At 37.3% G+C, this 18380-nt stretch overlaps 1 protein-coding gene across 4 annotated transcripts in view; it reads left to right on the top strand.

Annotated features, from left to right (window-relative positions):
- Nucleotides 1–18380, top strand: part of tpm4a (tropomyosin 4a) — an 82683-nt gene that overhangs the window by 55818 nt on the left and 8485 nt on the right. For all 4 annotated transcript variants that reach the window (XM_034179740.1, XM_034179742.1, XM_034179741.1 and 1 more), the window contains 4 exons: nt 11758–11891; nt 14302–14419; nt 14520–14590; nt 14702–14777. In XM_034179740.1, the coding sequence (XP_034035631.1) occupies nt 11758–11891; nt 14302–14419; nt 14520–14590; nt 14702–14777 (399 nt within the window). The remainder of the gene's footprint in view (nt 1–11757; nt 11892–14301; nt 14420–14519; nt 14591–14701; nt 14778–18380) is intronic.

Below are 18380 nucleotides of genomic sequence, written 5' to 3'. Positions count from 1 at the left end.
CAGATCCTGTGGTGGACTAGACCTATAGTCTTATTGCCTACTATTGGGTGGCTAATGCTCAGAAGATTATGCTCTGGTTCACCTGATCTTAGAGCAATTGTACCAGATTGAGGCCATGTCATGTTGCTCCTCTTTGCTTCAGGCCCTGGTCTGTAGCAGCCTTCCTCTCTTCCCCGTCACATTTCACATCCAAGATTATTATAATCAGCATGTTGAAAATCCGGGCACAAATTCGGTGCCACCTCTGTTGGCTCATTCTCTTTCAGACAACTCCTATTTATAACAACCATCTATTCATGCCAGGCCCTGCGACAGACTGGCGTCCTGTCCATTGTGTACCCTGCCTCATGCCCTTTGAGTGCAGGGATAGACTCCAGCCTCCCCGTGACCATTAATTGGAGTAAGCCAGTATAGCAAATGGATGAATCTATTCTTGCTGGAGTATATGTATGTGCATGAGGTACTTGCTACTTTTGGATAATTGTGTGCTCACTTTATTCTGAATAGCTCAGGTTTCCTTGGATATTTTCAGCTACGTGACTTTGCGATGACTCACTCTGCTTCATTTCCACAAATGTCACCCCAGTGTGTAGATTTAATCCTTAACACTGAGTATTTATCTAAGGGACACATTTCTTTATTTTATAACCCTTTTTTCATCATCTGAACAAGTCATTAATAAAATATTGGTCAACTGGGAGCATGAACTGCAGATTACCCTATTGGATAACTCCTGGAAAAAAGCCCTGTGTGCTGTCAGCTGTGCCAGTCTTGGCCTCATACAATTCAAAGTAATGCATACAATTTTCTATAGCAGAAAGGTTTGTCAAATCTTGTCAAGCATCCTAGATGAGGTATGCTTTTAATGTTCTAGGACTCCGTTACTTGACCCATGTGTTTTGGTTGCATCTGAAATTTAACTACCATACCTTTTTGAATACAATCTCAAAGATTTTAGATCGGATAATCTGTCATACGTGTCCAACCTCGTAGGTTGATCTTTAAAATTAAATTCGTTAGTTCTAAAAGCCATCATAATTATTTATAGGAAAACGTTCTATTTGTTTTCTTCTAAGGTTTGAACTTTGTGTTTACACAGGAGAGAAAAGTGAGAAAATGTTAATGCCTGTTTGAGAAAGGTGTATAAAGTGTGTAGTGAAGGGTTTTACAGCCTTAAAACATCTATAATAATTGTAAAAAATAACACTGACTACTTCGCGGATTTCGCCTATTGCGGGTTATTTTTAGAATGTGACTCCTGCGATAAACGAGGGACCACTGTATGTGATAAAATCATTATCAAGTTGTTCACCAATGAATATGGCTTTTTACACCCTTCAGAAAACTATACAACATTTATCATTTATAGGTATATGATAAAATCGTTGTCAAGTTCGGCCTCAGGGTGTATGGTTTTCTTCAGGGTGTATAAAGCCATATTCATTGGTAAAACAACTTGATAACTGATAATATGAGGCTTCCACAAATATATCGGTAACAAATCAGCAGCAAAAGACAGGGGTATAGTGAACAGCTGCCACATTTTCAATTACATTGGGCATTTTACATTGACAAGAGATAACTACCAGCTAGGCAGGGACAAAATAGAAAAGTCTGTTTTATGCACATGTTGAGCGATGTGATATAGGGAATGCCAATTCGAGTGATAGCAGCATGACGTAAGTTGGTTACATTTGTAGTATTTATAAAAAAAAAAACTTGTTTAAATTGTAAAACATCAAGCTTATTTTATATTACTTTGTAATAGTGGCTTCATAATGAATTGTAAGGAATCATTGTAGTTTTTGATTCATGTATATGTTGGTATTGTAATTTTACTTTTTCTACTTTAATATCTGTATCATATCCTCCTCCGCAAAAAAATCCATATCGGCCGGGCACCAGTTATAATCAGGGTTATGATTATGCATACATTATGCATGTCTTTTTTTATTATTAAACAGTCTACAACCCAAATGAATTCAATTTACAGTGTTTAAAACATGGAGAAAAGAAATCCTTGTATTTTACAAGCAGCAAGCTGGAAATGGTAAGCACTTTTCCTCAGTAAATTAATGTAAATTGTTAATCCATAATCAGAGGTTTTGTGCAGAGCTTTTCCTGTCATTTGTATCATTGATTATTAAATAATCCTCTTTATATGATAATTATCATAAGGTGGTCTTGTGAAATTTTCTCATAGGCTGTTGAACATGAAACCAGTGATTGAGACCGTCTTGCTGTAAGCATCCATGTTGTTAGGGGATTCTCTCTTGTATTCCTCACCTAATGCCTGGTGTCATCGTGTTAACTGAGGACCCCGTCACACCTTGATGCTTTAGCCAGCGTATGCTGACTTCTGAAAAATTTGGCGAATACGCTTGATATGTCAAACAAGTTATGCAGCTGTCACTCCATGATGAAAATATTTTACATGCCCAAAATTTTTTGACGTACTCGCCATACTGTGCCGTATATCAGCATGCTTCAACGTGCTCTTAACTTACCCATAACTTGTTAGATGTAAGCCAGCGTATTCGGCATATTTTTCATATGACGGCATACGGTGGCTAAATCATCAAGGTGTGACAGGCTTGTGACCTTGGTTTTTGTGTTTGCTTGTTCTTTAAAAACAAGACATTTTTCTGGCCAGGAAACTAGCTGGTTTCTATCTGTTAGCTGTGTGTTAAAGAAGCAGAGATCATCAGAATGAGTGAGTGTGTGCGTGTCTGCAGAATGTCCATCTGGACCTGGATTAGTGCAGCCAAACCTGGAGCTCATGAATAGGGTGTTTGTTTGTGTACTGACAGCTTTCTTCACAGCGCCTAGCTTCACTTGGGATTCAGGAAGTAACATTATCTGTTGTTTCAGGTGCCACTTTAACTCTGTTTGACTGATTTTTGTTGAAGTACTGACTGCTGAATACATGTATAAAGGCACCTCTAATGAGATTTCAAGATGTTTGACAGATTTATGGCGTGTAATTCTTTGTGTTCAATTGGGTTTTCCTGCTCTGGGCAGCTGTTTTAAGACACGTCAACACTGGTTCGACAGACCTTTCCTGTGTCATATCATTGGCCTCCACTGGGTGCAATAGGGCTGGACCAATGCAAGGGAAGACAGAAAAAGAAACAAGGGAGGGTAAGAAAATAGAGAAGTGGAAAGAGTGATTGGATCAGACACAGTGAGCAGTGTGAGTTGTCTTGGAGAAATTCCCCAAAATTGAAAATGGGTACATACACTGGAAAAGTGAAATGAGTCTTAAGTCTGCACACAGAGTGACTGATGTGTTTTTGCTAAACTGTTTTTGGTTTTCTTTCTACAATACTGATACCTTTCCCCTTCTTTGACAATTCTTTCTTCTGAGTGATTTTTATCAAATCAAATTAGTACAGTGACTCAGACACGTGTAAAATGGACAACATACACTTTAATTATAGATCTGACTGGAAAACCAGCTTACAGCCTGAATGACTGGTTAATGTGTCACTGACTCATGTGATCTTTTGGCTACTTTGCCCATAAGTATTTCAACATTGACATAGTTAATGTTATTCTAGGTGCATTCCACAGCATTTTAGACTTGAAAGCAAATGCAGTATTTGGACAGAGATGTAGTTTTTGTATTTTTGCCTCTGTACACCACCACAGTGTAGTTGAATTAAATGATTTAAGGTGTGCTTGTGTATACCTTAAGCCTTAACAGACATGGGGTCAAATATTTTGCATTGTATTTAAATACAAATACTTTAGATATTTGAATTCCAAATACAAATACTTTATATTTTGAGTATTTCAAATACCAAAACAAATACTTTCTATGAACTGTAAACAACAAATCAACACAAAAACTGATATGACAATTTATTGTGAAAATAGTATGACCAAATACTATTGATATGTAAAGGTTTGAATGTTTTATCACAAATTCACTATTATAATATCACAGGCAATAATCAAACTATCACAATCTCAGAGATTCCCAAGTTTGAAAAGTATTTGAAAAAGTATTTGTAAAAGTATTTTGAAATACTTGGGATCAGCGATGTATTTAAAATACAAATACTTTGAATTCAAAATCAGAAAATACAAATACTCTGAAAAATGTATTTAAGTATTTTCAGATACAAATACTTTTGTATTTGGCCCCATGTCTGAGCCTTAATTCAAGGGGTTGGTTTAATAAAACCACTGCATTCAACATTTGGGAACGACATACATTTTTTTCCCATTTTCAAAGGCCTTAAGTAACTGGACATACTAAATAGGCCATATTTTTGGAGTATAAGTGGCACCAGATTAGGTCGCACCTGTCAAACAAAAAATGTATGTATGTCACCCCCCCCCGTAATACCAGCTCATTAATTTGGAATTTTTGTGTGTTGTTGTAGTGTGCTTTCTGTTTTTGGCCTTTATTCTTTAATTATTAGAGTTTTTTGTTTAGTGCTTTCATTCCTGGGAAAGTCCTTTATAAGCAGCAGTAGTAGTAGTTGTTGTTGTTGTTAATAATAATAACAAAAGCCCTGTCACACCTTGATGATTTAGCCAGCATATGCCGACCGTATTTAAAAAAACGCTAGCATCCGCTGGCGTACGTCTAATATGTTATGGGTGAGTTTTGTGTAACTTAAGAGCACAATGAAGCACGCTGATATACGTTGTAATACACCAAGCACCTTGAAAAATTTTTTGGACATACTGAAAATTTTCAATGTATGCCAGTGTATGACTTATATGTCTCGCACATTCAGGCTATAAGACAAGTTGTGAGTTATGCAATTGTTGATGCACATTTCTTGTAATTTACTCAAAAGTCGAAATATGTCCATTAATGCTGTTCATTGATTGGCTGAAAGCTGCAGTCCTCATGCAAACAGACTGTTTCAAATATTAAACCATTCATACGTGGAGTAAATATAAAGTCTTACCTGTTCGTTTCAGTGGGATTCATCATCACAGTCTGATGAAAATGCATCCACATAAAGCCTGATTTTAGAAAACGAAACCTGAAAGTACGTTAATTCCTTGTCGTGGCTGAAGAGAAGTCCCTCTGTGACACCGGCACTTTGCCCCACAGTTGCGTTATCAGATCAAGATTTCTGTGCTGCAGGTCGTCCATCAGGTTGAGTTGCAGCGCCTGGTGTGGCTGGGCCGATCCGGGACCGGCACGGTCTCCTACAGATGTAATCTGTTGGTTGGGTTGTCTGTGGGTGCTGGCTCAAGTCTCTGCTGTCAGCAAAGAGTTTTGTGTGCACATTCACAGTGCAAGCTATAACAGGGTTAAAATGGTGTACTCCTCCGGTAGATGGCACACTCCACACACAGAGATCCAAAATCTGACAGACTCTCTCAAAGTAAAATAAAAATAACAAGGCCTACCAATTCCACTGGGGAGAACAAAATACAAAAGGCAAAAAACTGAACAGGGTACTCACCCACTTATAGAATGGCTCCGTCGTCAGCTCTTCACAAAGTTCTCTCAGGATTCTGACACATTGGATAGAAAATCCATTATCTCCTGAAAATGACGTATTCTGACTTTTTCCAATGTAAGAAATACATCTGTATGTTCAGGCACCCTGTAAAACGGTGCCATGGAGCCATTCCATGTGCGCATTCATGGCGGTAGTAAAATAGCGTCCTGTGACACAGTAGAATTAGCACACATTAGGATCCACAATCTGACAGACTCTGGGGAAAAAAAAAATAAGAGTTTAGGGGTGAAGTGTGTTGTCTCCTCTCTGTAGATTCTATGTAAATCAGATCCATCCCTTTCAAATGAAAACACAGAAGCTTTGTTTTCAGACATAGCAGCGTTGGTTTCACTCTGTCTGTCAGCCATCAAGATGTTGCTGCTTTTCCAAAAATGTATGTTGCATGCTGAGAAATGCTAAGTAAGGCATTTTCTGTAATTGCACCTGCTGACTCGCTGAGTGAGAGGGAAAATTAGCAATAAAATACATCAGTGGCCATAAATTATTACCGCATGTGCACGGATAGACTTATAATCATGAATACTTTGATGTTGTGTTGCTAACTGAGACGTTAAATAATGTGTGACATGTCCTTTAAGGTAGGTGTGTGTGAGAGAGAGAGAGATGTAACAATTTTCACTTTACATAGCCTGTATTTGTGTGTGTGAGAGATTTTTGGGATACAGCTGTAATCCTGGGCTATGGAGAAAGTGTGAGTGCCTGTCTGGAGGGTGGCATTTAATAATCTGAGGTAAAATTAAAGGATCTGATGGGGTGGGGTTATTTCTGTTACATATATCACAGAGGTGTTAAACAAGGTGTGACATAAAAAATTTTGTCACACCTTTTTACAGAATATCTGTCAAAACATTCATGGAATTTTGCGACTTTTGAGATGTTGAACATTAAATATCAAATGCATGAAAATGTAAGACTGATTTGGCAAAATATGACCTCTTTAATAATTATTTTATTGGATCCAAGACCGTTAAATTCTTAAATCTGCCCATTGAACATTAAAATCTGGATGAAAAACATCATGAATACAGCATTTTTAAACTGTTTTAAGCCTGTCGGAGCTCTGTGAGGCTGTTTTAACAATAGATAAAGCTGAACCGGACGTTTACACACAAAACCCCATAGTTGAGATAAAACAATGACAGGTATTAAAGCAAATTACTTTGATATGAAAATAATTTATTTCACCTACATAGAGCTGAAACAACTAATCGAGTTAATGGATTAAAATTGATTATTAAAATAGCTGTCAACTAATTTAGTCATCGATTAGTTGCTGAGTAACTTTGCTTTACCACAAATGTTTCGTTTCTTCCATATAATCAACCGAGCTTTGCTTTGAATCTTGAACCAATGGAGTGCTTCGAGCTGCTGCTTCGTTGGTTTTATTTGTTTTAGAGTACTGACGGGGACTAGAAGGAGAGAGCATATCTCACCCATATTGGCCTCTCTTCATTGGCTTCCTGTTAATTTTAGAATAGAATTTAAAATTCTTCTTCTTACTTATAAGGTTTTGAATAATCAGGTCCCATCTTATCTTAGGGACCTCGTAGTACCATATCACCCCAATAGAGCGCTTCGCTCTCAGACTGCAGGCTTACTTGTAGTTCCTAGGGTTTGTAAGAGTAGAATGGGAGGCAGAGCCTTCAGCTTTCAGGCTCCTCTCCTGTGGAACCAGCTCCCAATTCAGATCAGGGAGACAGATACCCTCTCTACTTTTAAGATTAGGCTTAAAACTTTCCTTTTTGCTAAAGCTTATAGTTAGGGCTGGATCAGGTGACCCTGAACCATCCCTTAGTTATGCTGCTATAGACGTAGACTGCTGGGGGGTTCCCATGGTGCACTGTTTCTTTCTCTTTTTGCTCTGTATGCACCACTCTGCATTTAATCATTAGTGATTGATCTCTGCTCCCCTCCACAGCATGTCTTTTTCCTGGTTCTCTCCCTCAGCCCCAACCAGTCCCAGCAGAAGACTGCCCCTCCCTGAGCCTGGTTCTGCTGGAGGTTTCTTCCTGTTAAAAGGGAGTTTTTCCTTCCCACTGTAGCCAAGTGCTTGCTCACAGGGGGTCGTTTTGACCGTTGGGGTTTTACATAATTATTGTATGGCCTTGCCTTACAATATAAAGCGCCTTGGGGCAACTGTTTGTTGTGATTTGGCGCTATATAAAAAAAATTGATTGATTGATTGATTGATTTGTTTTATTTCACTTTATCTTAATTTTTCCCCACTAAAAACCTAAAGATATATGTCTGTGAAGAATATTTACCTTTTTTATGTTAAACTGGCCTATTATGGTCTTCTGAAACAGTTGATAGATGTATTTTATGCTAACGCCAATGCTAACATGTTAGCGTGTCTATGGCGTTTTCAGTGTTAAAGTTAGCATTAAGCTGCTGGTATTTCAGCATGTTTGTGTATTTTTCTGTATAATAATTAATGGCTCAGCGTTTGTTGTCGTAAAAGAGTCAAATGTATTACAAATTATATTTTAAAATTTATTTTTATTTATATATTAATAATAATAGTAATAATAACTAATAATGCTACTGTACAATTTTAGAGAAAGAGACATGAGTCACATCTGTCATTGTGAAATGACCACATAGTTTACAAGTTATACAGAGAATGTTGCACATATAACATGGGTTAAAGTTCTCCGTCACCACGACAGATTTCCGTCATTTGGAAAATTTAACCACACATACGCGCGCGCACGTGGTGTCAATGCATGTTTTGGGGCCGAAATATGATGCGCTCATTGTCAGAGCAGTATCCCGTTCTGCGCTAATCAAAGCAGCAGCAGTGTCAGCGTGGACTGCGGAGGGACTGTGTGAATTTTCACTCCTCTCCGCTGTGTTTACTGCTTGCCATGAGCCGCGGTCCTTCTCCTCTGTCTTCGTTTGAACATTGGCAGACACTCCCCAAGTAGAGCAGGGTGTGGCTTTGGCTCTGCTTCCGTTCTTTGTTTTATTTCGCCGTATCTTAATTTTTCCCTCGCTAAAACCTTAAAGAACATATGTGTGAGTAATATTTTACGGTTTTATGTTAAACCAACCTGTTATGGTCTTCTGAAACAGTTGATAGATGTATTTTATAACTTAAAAACGGGGCCGATGCTAACGCGTTAGCATGTCTATGGCGTTTTCAATGTTAAAGTTAGCATTAAGCTGTTTGCATCTCAACATGTGTACCTTTGTTTTTTGTATAATAGATGGCCCAGCGTTTGTTGTCGTAAGAGTCGAATGTATTACAAATTGTAATAGTTTTTATTTTTATATTAATAATAGCAACAACAATAATAATAATAATAATAACTAATAATGCCACAATACAATTTTAGAGAAACAGACAAAAAGAACCTGAAAAAACAAAGCAGAAATGATAAAACCAACTAACAATGAACATAAATAAATAAATATAGAAATAAATAGCTGTTTCCTGTGAACACCTAGTGACTCTTAAACCTCCACTTCATCCCTGTTTTATTTAAGTTTAATGACAATTTGTTTCGGTCAAACCACATCTAAGCTGTGTTTTTACACAAGAAAAAAAAATCCAGTAAATTGCACATTTTTTTTTGTCTTTTTTCATGAAAATTTCTTATCACATATTACACTTTAGTCAGGCGTTTAAAATACTTTTGTGGACTCTTGCTGTAATATGTTGTCAGTGGTTGAGATAGTTGCTGTAGGCATCTAAAAATGCTCATAATCAGGTGAAACCTGATGGAAATCTCTTTGTGGTGTGTCGGTGATGGATGGATGTATGTATGTGCATAATAAAACAAAACACTACTCCGGGTATGTTTTTGACGAGAATATAACATCATAACTTTGTTACAAGGTCAAACATTGATAACATTGATAAAGGCCTTTTAATTATAACTCACTTAAAGAAATAATGGCAAAACTCACATGTAAGTAAAAAACAAAAAATAAAAAACAATTAATTGAAAAAATAATCAACAGATTAATCGATTACTAAAATAATCGTTAGTTGCAGCCCTAGTTGTACGAGTGAGAGCATTTGTGAATGTGAATAAGCTAGTTTTGAGTTTCTCAGTGCACATGTGTTTTCAAAACTGGTGACAGTGTTACTTTGTGCACAGCAGAACAATGTTGTCAATTTCTTTAGGCCCTAATTTTGTATTTTATTGACTGTACTGCGACACAGCACCCTTTTGGCGCATTTACTAGATTAGGACCGATCAAAATACTACAGAAGACAAAGAATTTTTACTTGACAGTTTGAATTGAATTTTCTTTGTTTCAGAGGGCTTCATACCCATTAAAATTCACTAGAATATACAAAATTTAACTTGCTCTTTTAAAAATTTCTGGGGGAGCACCCCCAGACCCCCCATAATGAATGAATTAATGAATTTATTTTGCACACAGACTCGACAATAAAAAAAAAAAATAATAATAATCAATAATGTGTTTTTACTTGGCAGTTTGAAATGAGTTTTCTTTGTTTCAGACGGTTTCAAACCCATTAAAATTCACTAGAATATACAAAATTTGACTTACTCTTTTAAAAGATTTCTGGGGGAGCACCCCCAGACCCCCCATAATCAATAATGTGTTTTTACGTGGCAGTTTGAAGTGACTTTTATTTGTTTCAGAGGGCTTCATACCCATTAAAATTCACCAGAATATACAAAATTTGACTTGCTCTTTTAAAAGGTTTCTGGGGGAGATCCTCCAGACTCCCCCATGATCAATACTGTGTTTTTATTTAACAGTTTGAAGTGAGTTTTCATTGTTTCAGAGTGCATTGTACCCATTAAAATTCACCAGAATATACAAAATTTGACTTGCTCTTTTAAAAGATTTCTGGGCGTGATACCCCAGACCCCCCATAATTAATACTGTATTTTTACTTGACAGTTTGAAGTGAGTTTTCTTTGTTTCAGAGGGCTTTATACCCATTAAAATTCACTAGAATATACAAAATTTGACTTGCTGTTTTAAAAATGTTCTGGGGGAGATCCCCCAGACCCCCAAGAATCAAGACCCCACCCCCCACCACCCTTCTATGTACCTTTTGTGTTCAGGTTTTGCATTTTTATTCTCTCGCTCGCTCGCTCTATCCCCCGCCCCCAGAGGCTATTTAGAATAGATTTGTATTGCTGTATAATATGTTTATTGTATTTATTGACGAACAAAGAGTGTGTGCCCCCACTACGCCACATTTTAGGGAATTTCTGGCATTAATTTTTGTCAGGAAAAAATTTCAGTCAGATGAAAATTTATTGCTTTAACCCATGACATTTAGTGAGTCAGGCTACAGTTTTTGATTTAGGTTTTATGATTAACTGGTTATGCTAATTGCTCATTTGCAGCAACAGAAATACCTCTTTTTTTCAACATATATTTTATAACATTTATATGTTTCGATGTTGTTTTATGGCAACTCAGCACTTTGATAAAGCATGTCATTTGAAATAATTATTTTTGTTCTTTATTATAAACTGTTTTATTCTTTATTATTTTATATTTCAACAGCCAAGGGACATTTGATGATTTGTTGATTTTCAAGTATTTTAAGTTTTCAAATAATCTGTTGTTAAATAAAGTGATGGAAGGAGAGAAAAATTGTTTCCCTGGCACATTTTAAAAAAAATTCCCCCCCTAATCCGATTAATCGATTAATCGTGTTGAAACCCCATCAGATTCATCGATGATCCAAATAATCTTTTGTTGCAGCCCTACACTACATGTGTCGCTGAGCAGCTTTTATTTCTCAGGTTGGAGAACAACAAAGATGATCTGTGCACTGTGGATGTGCTGATAGTGAATTCATTCCGACTATATTAAAAAAAACAAACAAAAAAAACCCTTCTCATCTGGAATTGTCTAAACTAGGCAAAAAAAAGTGTCCAAAGGCACAGACACCCAAACTAGTTATTGCTTCCAAAAACTCTTGATTTACAAAAGGGATCAAAACAAAAAGGGATCAAAGTGCAAATTTGCATGATTTAAAAAAAAAACAAATTTATCTTAGGCTCATGCGTCATTAATGGTTTGTGTGGGGCGCAGAAGATTTTAAGATTTCAAAGTGGGGACACAGTGTTCTTAAGTATGGGAACAGTTTGTTAATACAAAAATTAAAATTGCTTTCTGTCACTGTTTCACTTAAGTATTGACATTTTTTTACTCTCGATTGCCATCATAGTGCCTTTTATCTTCAGGTTTAATAACGAGAAGATTGGGGAGACCAGCATAGATGATTTAATTTTTTCCTTCCTTTCTTCCCTATTAGGCGGAGGGAGATGTAGCGAGTCTGAACCGTAGGATCCAACTGGTGGAGGAGGAGTTGGACCGAGCCCAGGAGAGGCTGGCCACAGCACTGCAGAAACTGGAGGAGGCTGAAAAAGCTGCAGATGAGAGTGAAAGGTGAGACAACTTCAGCCTGTTTCTTTGGATACCTGCATTAGGCAGTTCAGTACCCTTATGTTTGAAATTATCTGTTGACTTTGAACATATAATGTGGAGACAATTTAAATGTTTCTCTGTCCTCTTATCACTCTGTTTTGTTCCCTATCCATGGGTTAAAGTTCTCCGTCACCACGACGGATTTCCGTCATTTGGAAAATTTAACCACACATATGCGTGCGTACGTGGTATCATGCGTGTTTTGGGGCCGAAATATGATAGCCTCACTGTCAAAGCAACATCCCATTCTGCACTAATCAAAGCAGTAGCAATGTCAGCGTGGACTGAGGAGGAAGGCACCGTGTGAATTTTCACTCCTCTCTGCTCTGTTTACTGCTTGCCATGAGCCACGGTTCTTCTCCTCCCTGTCTTCGTGGGAACATTGGCAGACACTCCCCAAGTAGAGTGAGGCGTGGCTTTGCTTTGAACCAATGAAGCAATGATCCGACTCTGCTTCAATGGTTTGTCACTTTATCTTAATTTTCCCCCGCTAAAACCCTAAAGAGCATATGTCTGTGAGTAATATTTACCTTTTTTATATTAAACCGACCTGCTATGGTCTTCTAAAACAGTTGATGTATTTTATAACTTAAAAACGGGACCGATGCTAACATGTTAGCATGTCTATGGCGTTTTCAATGTTAAAGTTAGCATTACGCTGTTCGCATCTCAGCACAGTTTGTGTGCATGTTTTCTTTATAATAAATAATTAATGGCTTAGTGTTGTAAAAGAGTCAAATGTATTACGAATTGTAATTTATTTATTTTTATTTATATATTAATAATAATAATAATAATCAGAAGAATCAGAATCGCCTTTATTGTCATTGTAATTTCCATTACGAGATTTGAGTGCAACTCCAAAAAGGTGCTTTCCGTGGTGCAAGTAACAAATAAAAGATAGTGAAATTTAACGGTAAATTATTCAGAGTATATGCACAACTAATATAAATGTAAGGTAAAATGAAATGAGGACTAAGTAATGTAAAATGCCAATCATATACAACTGTTTTATTTAAGTTTAATGACAGTTTGTTTCGGTCAAACCACATCTAAGCTGTTTTTACACAAGAAAAAAATCAAATGCAGTAAACTGCACATTTGTCTTTTTTCATGAAAATAACTTATTAAAGATCACATATTACACTTAAGTCAGGCCTTTAAAATACTTTTGTGGACTCTTGCTGTAATATGTTGTCAGTGGTTGAGATAGTTTCTGTAGGCATCTAAAAATGCTCATAATCGGATGAAACCTAATGGAAATCTCATAATAAAACAAAACATTACTCGTATGTTTTTGAAGAGAATATAACATCATAACTTTATTACAAGCTCAAACGTTAATGTTCCGTGATTAAAGGCCTTTTAATAATAACTCACTTCAAGAAATAATGGAAAAACTCACATGTAAGAAAAAAAAAACAAAAAAATGATTAATCGATTACTAAAATAATCGTTAGTTGCAGCCCAAGTTTGTTTTACAAGTGAGAGCATTTTACAGATTAAATGTGAATAAGCTAGTTTTGACTTTCTCAGTGCGCATGCGTTTTCAAAACTGGTGACAGTGTTACTTTGTGCACAGCAGAACAACGTTGTCAGTTGCTTTAGGACCTAATTTTGTATTTTATTGACTGTACAGCGACACAGCACCCATTTGGTGCATTCACTGGATTAGAACCGATCAAAATACTACAGAAGACAAAGAATATTTATTTGACAGTTTGAAGTGAGTTTTCTTTGTCTCAGAGGACTTCATACCCATTAAAATTCACCAGAATATACAAAATTTGACTTGCTCTTTTAAAAAAAAATTCTGTGGGAGATCCCCCAGACCCCCATAGTTTGAAGTGAGTTTTCTTTGTTTCAGAGGGCTTCATACCCATTAAAATTCACCAGAATATACAAAATTGAACTTGCTCTTTTAAATAATTTGTGGGGGAGAACCCCCAGACCCCCATAATCAATACTGTGTTTTTACTTCACAGATTGAAGTGAGTTTTATTTGATTCAGAGGGCTTCATACCTGTTAAGTCACCAAAATACACAAAATTTGACTTGGTCTTTAAAACATGTTCTGGGGGAGCACCCCCAGACCCCCCAGAATCAAGACTACACCCTGCCCCCACCACCCTTTTATGTACCTTTATGTTCAAGTTTTGCATTCTTTTTATGCTTTGTCTCTCTCTCCTTAGAGACTATTTAGAATAGATTTGTATGCTGTGTAATGTGTTTATTGTATTTATTGAGGAAAAAAGAGTGTGTGCCCTCACTACGCCACATTTTATGGAATTGCTGGCATTGATTTTTGCCAGGAAAAAAATTTCAGTCAGATGAAAATGTATTGCTTTAACCCATGTCCCTATCCAAACAGAGGGATGAAGGTGGTTGAGAATCGAGCGAGTAAGGATGAAGAAAGAATGGAGATCCAAGAGATGCAGCTGAAAGAGGCCAAACATATTGCAGAGGAGGCCGACCGTAAATATGAGGAGGTGGGTTGTTGACACTGCAAGTCGGTTTGGTGCAACGTTTACATCCCTAAAAATGTCTCCCTCTTAATTCTAATTTTATTTGTTTATTGTTTTGCCCCAGGTGGCTCGCAAGCTTGTGATCCTGGAAGGAGACCTGGAAAGAGCCGAGGAGAGGGCCGAGCTCTCTGAATGGTAAACCTGATCAACACACTAATTTGCACAAACTCGCATGAATAAACACAATTTTATATTCGCTGGACTTGCATTGGAAAAAGAAACACATGACCATGATGGTCTCCACAGTAAAGCCAGTGACCTGGAGGAGGAACTGAAAAATGTGACCAACAGCCTGAAGTCCTTAGAAGCCCAAGCTGAGAAGGTGAGTGATAGGAAAAAAAAAAACAAATAAAGATGCTAAATGTCTTAGTGTTTAATGGAACATACAGCTGTGTCAGATTACTGAAGTTACAGCAGGGCTAGCTGTTTTTTCTGTCCTTACTCACTGTTCTTCCAGTTAGTTGGGTCTAAGTTTAAAGGATGTTTTTTGGGGTTTTTTTCTGATGAACATGGAGATGTAACCAGGACTGATGGGCAAGACTGCAGTTTTGGAAACGCATGCAGTGCATTGATTGGTCAAAAAAAAAAAGAGCAGAAGGATTGAGTAGATGTAAGATTTTTCCAACAAACTTATGAAAAAAAATTTTTTCCTGTTTGTCTGAGAGAACACCCACATACAAAAAAAATAAATAAATAAATAAAAATATGTTGAGCCATTTTTATGGGTGACTGGAACAGCAGTTAAAAAAGTAGCAGATTTTCTTCTTCCTCTTCTAATTTCTAGCTGAGTTTCAAGGAGTCATTGCAGTACAACATTAAAATGCAGAATGGTTAGCAGAAGGCTATGACAGGATGTGTGAACTGTGAAGTCCCAAGCAGACTTGCACAGAGCCACTTGCCAAACTTTAAAATTGTTCCATACTACTTTGGATAATCTGTCACAATCCTTAATAAATCCAAGCTTTTCCTGTTGAAAAGGGACAGCGTGCATCTGGCAAAAGTTGTAACTCTGCAACACAGGTAGTTTGATCGCTGTGCAGGACAAGACTGATTCCAATGTGTGCTGGAATCAGGTGGCCAGCATGTTTAAATCCAGCCAGCATTAATTTGAGTTTCAAGTCAAATTCTTGTATTTTTCCGTCAACATATGTCCATCTCCACCTCTTCATAACCCGCGGTGTATTCTGGAAAAAACAACAAAAAACAAAACCATCACATACGTCTCAATAAGACTGAATAATCATGATAAATACATCCCGTGAAAATATTGTAGCTGATTTCACTCCTGTTGTTCACACACAGAGCCATGTAGAATTATTGTTCCACTGTGTGGCGCTGTCTGTGTCCATAGAAAAACAACATTCCATTTCGGGCTCTGCTGTTAACAGCTGTCACTCGTCCTCGACTTTCTGTGCGGCTCCATGATCACATAAATTCAGGGACGTGAAAACTCTGTGGATCCGCAAAATTCTGCGGATTTCATCATAGGGGTGGGGGAGTTAGTGTTTAATTCTGCAATTGTGATCGTCATTGAGTTTTTAAAATGTCTATTGCAAAGTCTTTTTTTTTTAACATCATGCTGCTTTTATAAGTCCGCAGCAGTCCGCGGATACTGATCTGTGTGTTACAGATACAAATCGGTGTCCTTGGATCTGCGGAGTTTTGAGGAGAAAAAAGCTTGGCTGTTGTGACAGTTGTCGTAAAGCAGGACTGGTTGGTTGCTCTGGTGACGCTGTGTGTCTCCTGCGCGATCCTTAAGCTAAACGTAGCATGTGGACATCGCAAAACTTTAGAGCTCTAAAGTTGTTAAAAGAAGAATTGTGCAGCATGTCTGTGTCACGGACTGACGTCGGACAGAGAGAAGATGGCGAGAAAGACTTTGAAAAAGTTTGATAAGGACAAGAATCCGTGGAATTGTTGCTGGTTTCATGAACGCAGATGAAACGGGAAAAGTGAACTGTGCCATCAGGAAACATGGTAAGAATTTTTCTCTTTCTGGAAAATAAACATTGTGCTGTTCAAACAGGATTTTAGACAAGATTATGTGACTTTTTTCCATTAATCGAGACTTTTATTTGAAAAAAAAAGACTTTGGCTTTGAAAGGATTTACATGAATTTACACAAGAATATAAAGGAGTTTTTATTAATGTAGACTTTTTTAATGGGAAAAAGACACTGTGGCCTTGAGTGGATCTACAGGAATTTACACAAGAATGTTGCTTTTTTACTATAATGTATGTTATTGATATTTTACCATGATTTTAAAAATATTCGACAAGCTTTCACTGTGGTTTTTGAAATGCTTTGTCTTTTAGTCTTCATGAATTTCATGTAGTTTAATTGTTCTGAGTTAATGCATAATTTGGTTTACAATTAAAAAGAAAATCATTCCAGGTCCTACTTCCACATCATATGTTATTTCAACATGATCATTGACAGTTCAAATGAAAGGTTGAATACAGGGTCATTTAAATATGCACTAATTTTGAGATTTTTTTTTTTGTTCCAGGAGATGCTGAAAATGTATCATTAGATGAAAAATAAATTTTGGTTTCTGGGATCCCACGGGGCCCGAGACCCCGGCTCCTGGGGGTCTATGCCCCCCCAGACCCCCTGCAAATTTTCTTCAGATTTCACATTTCACAGCCCTGCATAAAACATACTGCTTATTCTTAAACAATGTTTATTTCCTGCGCTAGTGTTTTAGTATGGGTTAAGGGGTGATAGTCAATATATCAACTTACAGTTGTGTCCTTTGCCCTTAGGGGCAACTTACTTGTCCCCCAGTTGCCTCAAAAATCTGCTTTAAACATTACAGAGAAGTTCAGCCCGAGTGTTAGTCTTTACACACTGTATGTGTGGGTGAGAGCCGACTTTCATTTACATATGGAACTAAGAATAGGAGGAAGCAGACTGTACTAATTGCATGAGTTGTTAGAAGTTGCTGACTTACCTATGTTTTTTTTGTTTGTTTGTTTTTTTTAAACCTCTAAATTCAAGCGATTTATTGTTTTTGAATTTCATCTGTCACAAGTTGCTTTTAACATAGGGGTGGTGGTCAAGTGGTTAACGCACTTGGTTTCAGTGCAGAAGGTTCCGGGTTCAAATCCCACCCCTGCCACATTTCTCCATGTAATGTGGAGTTGCGTCAGGAAGGGCATCCGGCGTAAAACCTGTGCCAATTCAACATGCAAATCCACCTTGGATTTGCTGTGGCGACCCCGAGTGCAAAAAAGGGAGCAGCCGAAGGGACTTACTTACAAGTTGCTTTTAACATGATGCACAAAGTTGGATGGCGCAAACTGTAATTTTTTCCCACCCTATCATAATGTGGTTTTGAATAAAGATTTATCATAATTATCCACTGATTCACTTCATTACCAAGATTTAACAGATCTATAGTCAGCTGCTTAAAATAATGGTTACAAACTTGCAGTTGTGTTCATATCTGTCAGGCAGAGTTCAGGTCTTTGCCAGATTTGTTGATGCCAGAAGCTACTACAACCCCTGGCAAAAATTATGGAATCACCCTCCTCGGAGGATTTTCATTCAGTTGTTTAATTTTGTAGAAAAAAAGCAGATCACAGACATGACACAAAACTAAAGTCATTTCAAATGTCAACTTTCTTGCTTTAAGAAACACTATAAGAAATCAAGAAAAGAAATTGTGGCAGTCAGTAACGGTTACTTTTGTAGACCAAGCAGAGGGAAAAAAACTATGGACTCACTCAATTCTGAGGAATAAATTATGGAATCACCCTGTAAATTTTCATCCCCAAAACTAACACCTGCATCAAATCAGATCTGCTTGTTAGTCTGCATCTAAAAAGGAGTGATCACACCTTGGAGAACTGTTGCACCAAGTGGACTGACATGAATCATGGCTCCAACACGAGAGATGTCAATTGAAACAAAGGAGAGGAT

The sequence above is a fragment of the Thalassophryne amazonica genome, chromosome 10, assembly GCF_902500255.1.
Source record: "Thalassophryne amazonica chromosome 10, fThaAma1.1, whole genome shotgun sequence".
NCBI classification, from domain to species: Eukaryota; Metazoa; Chordata; class Actinopteri; order Batrachoidiformes; family Batrachoididae; genus Thalassophryne; species Thalassophryne amazonica.
The sequence above is the reverse complement of the archived record's forward strand: the minus strand, read 5'-3'. Positions and strand labels throughout refer to the sequence as shown.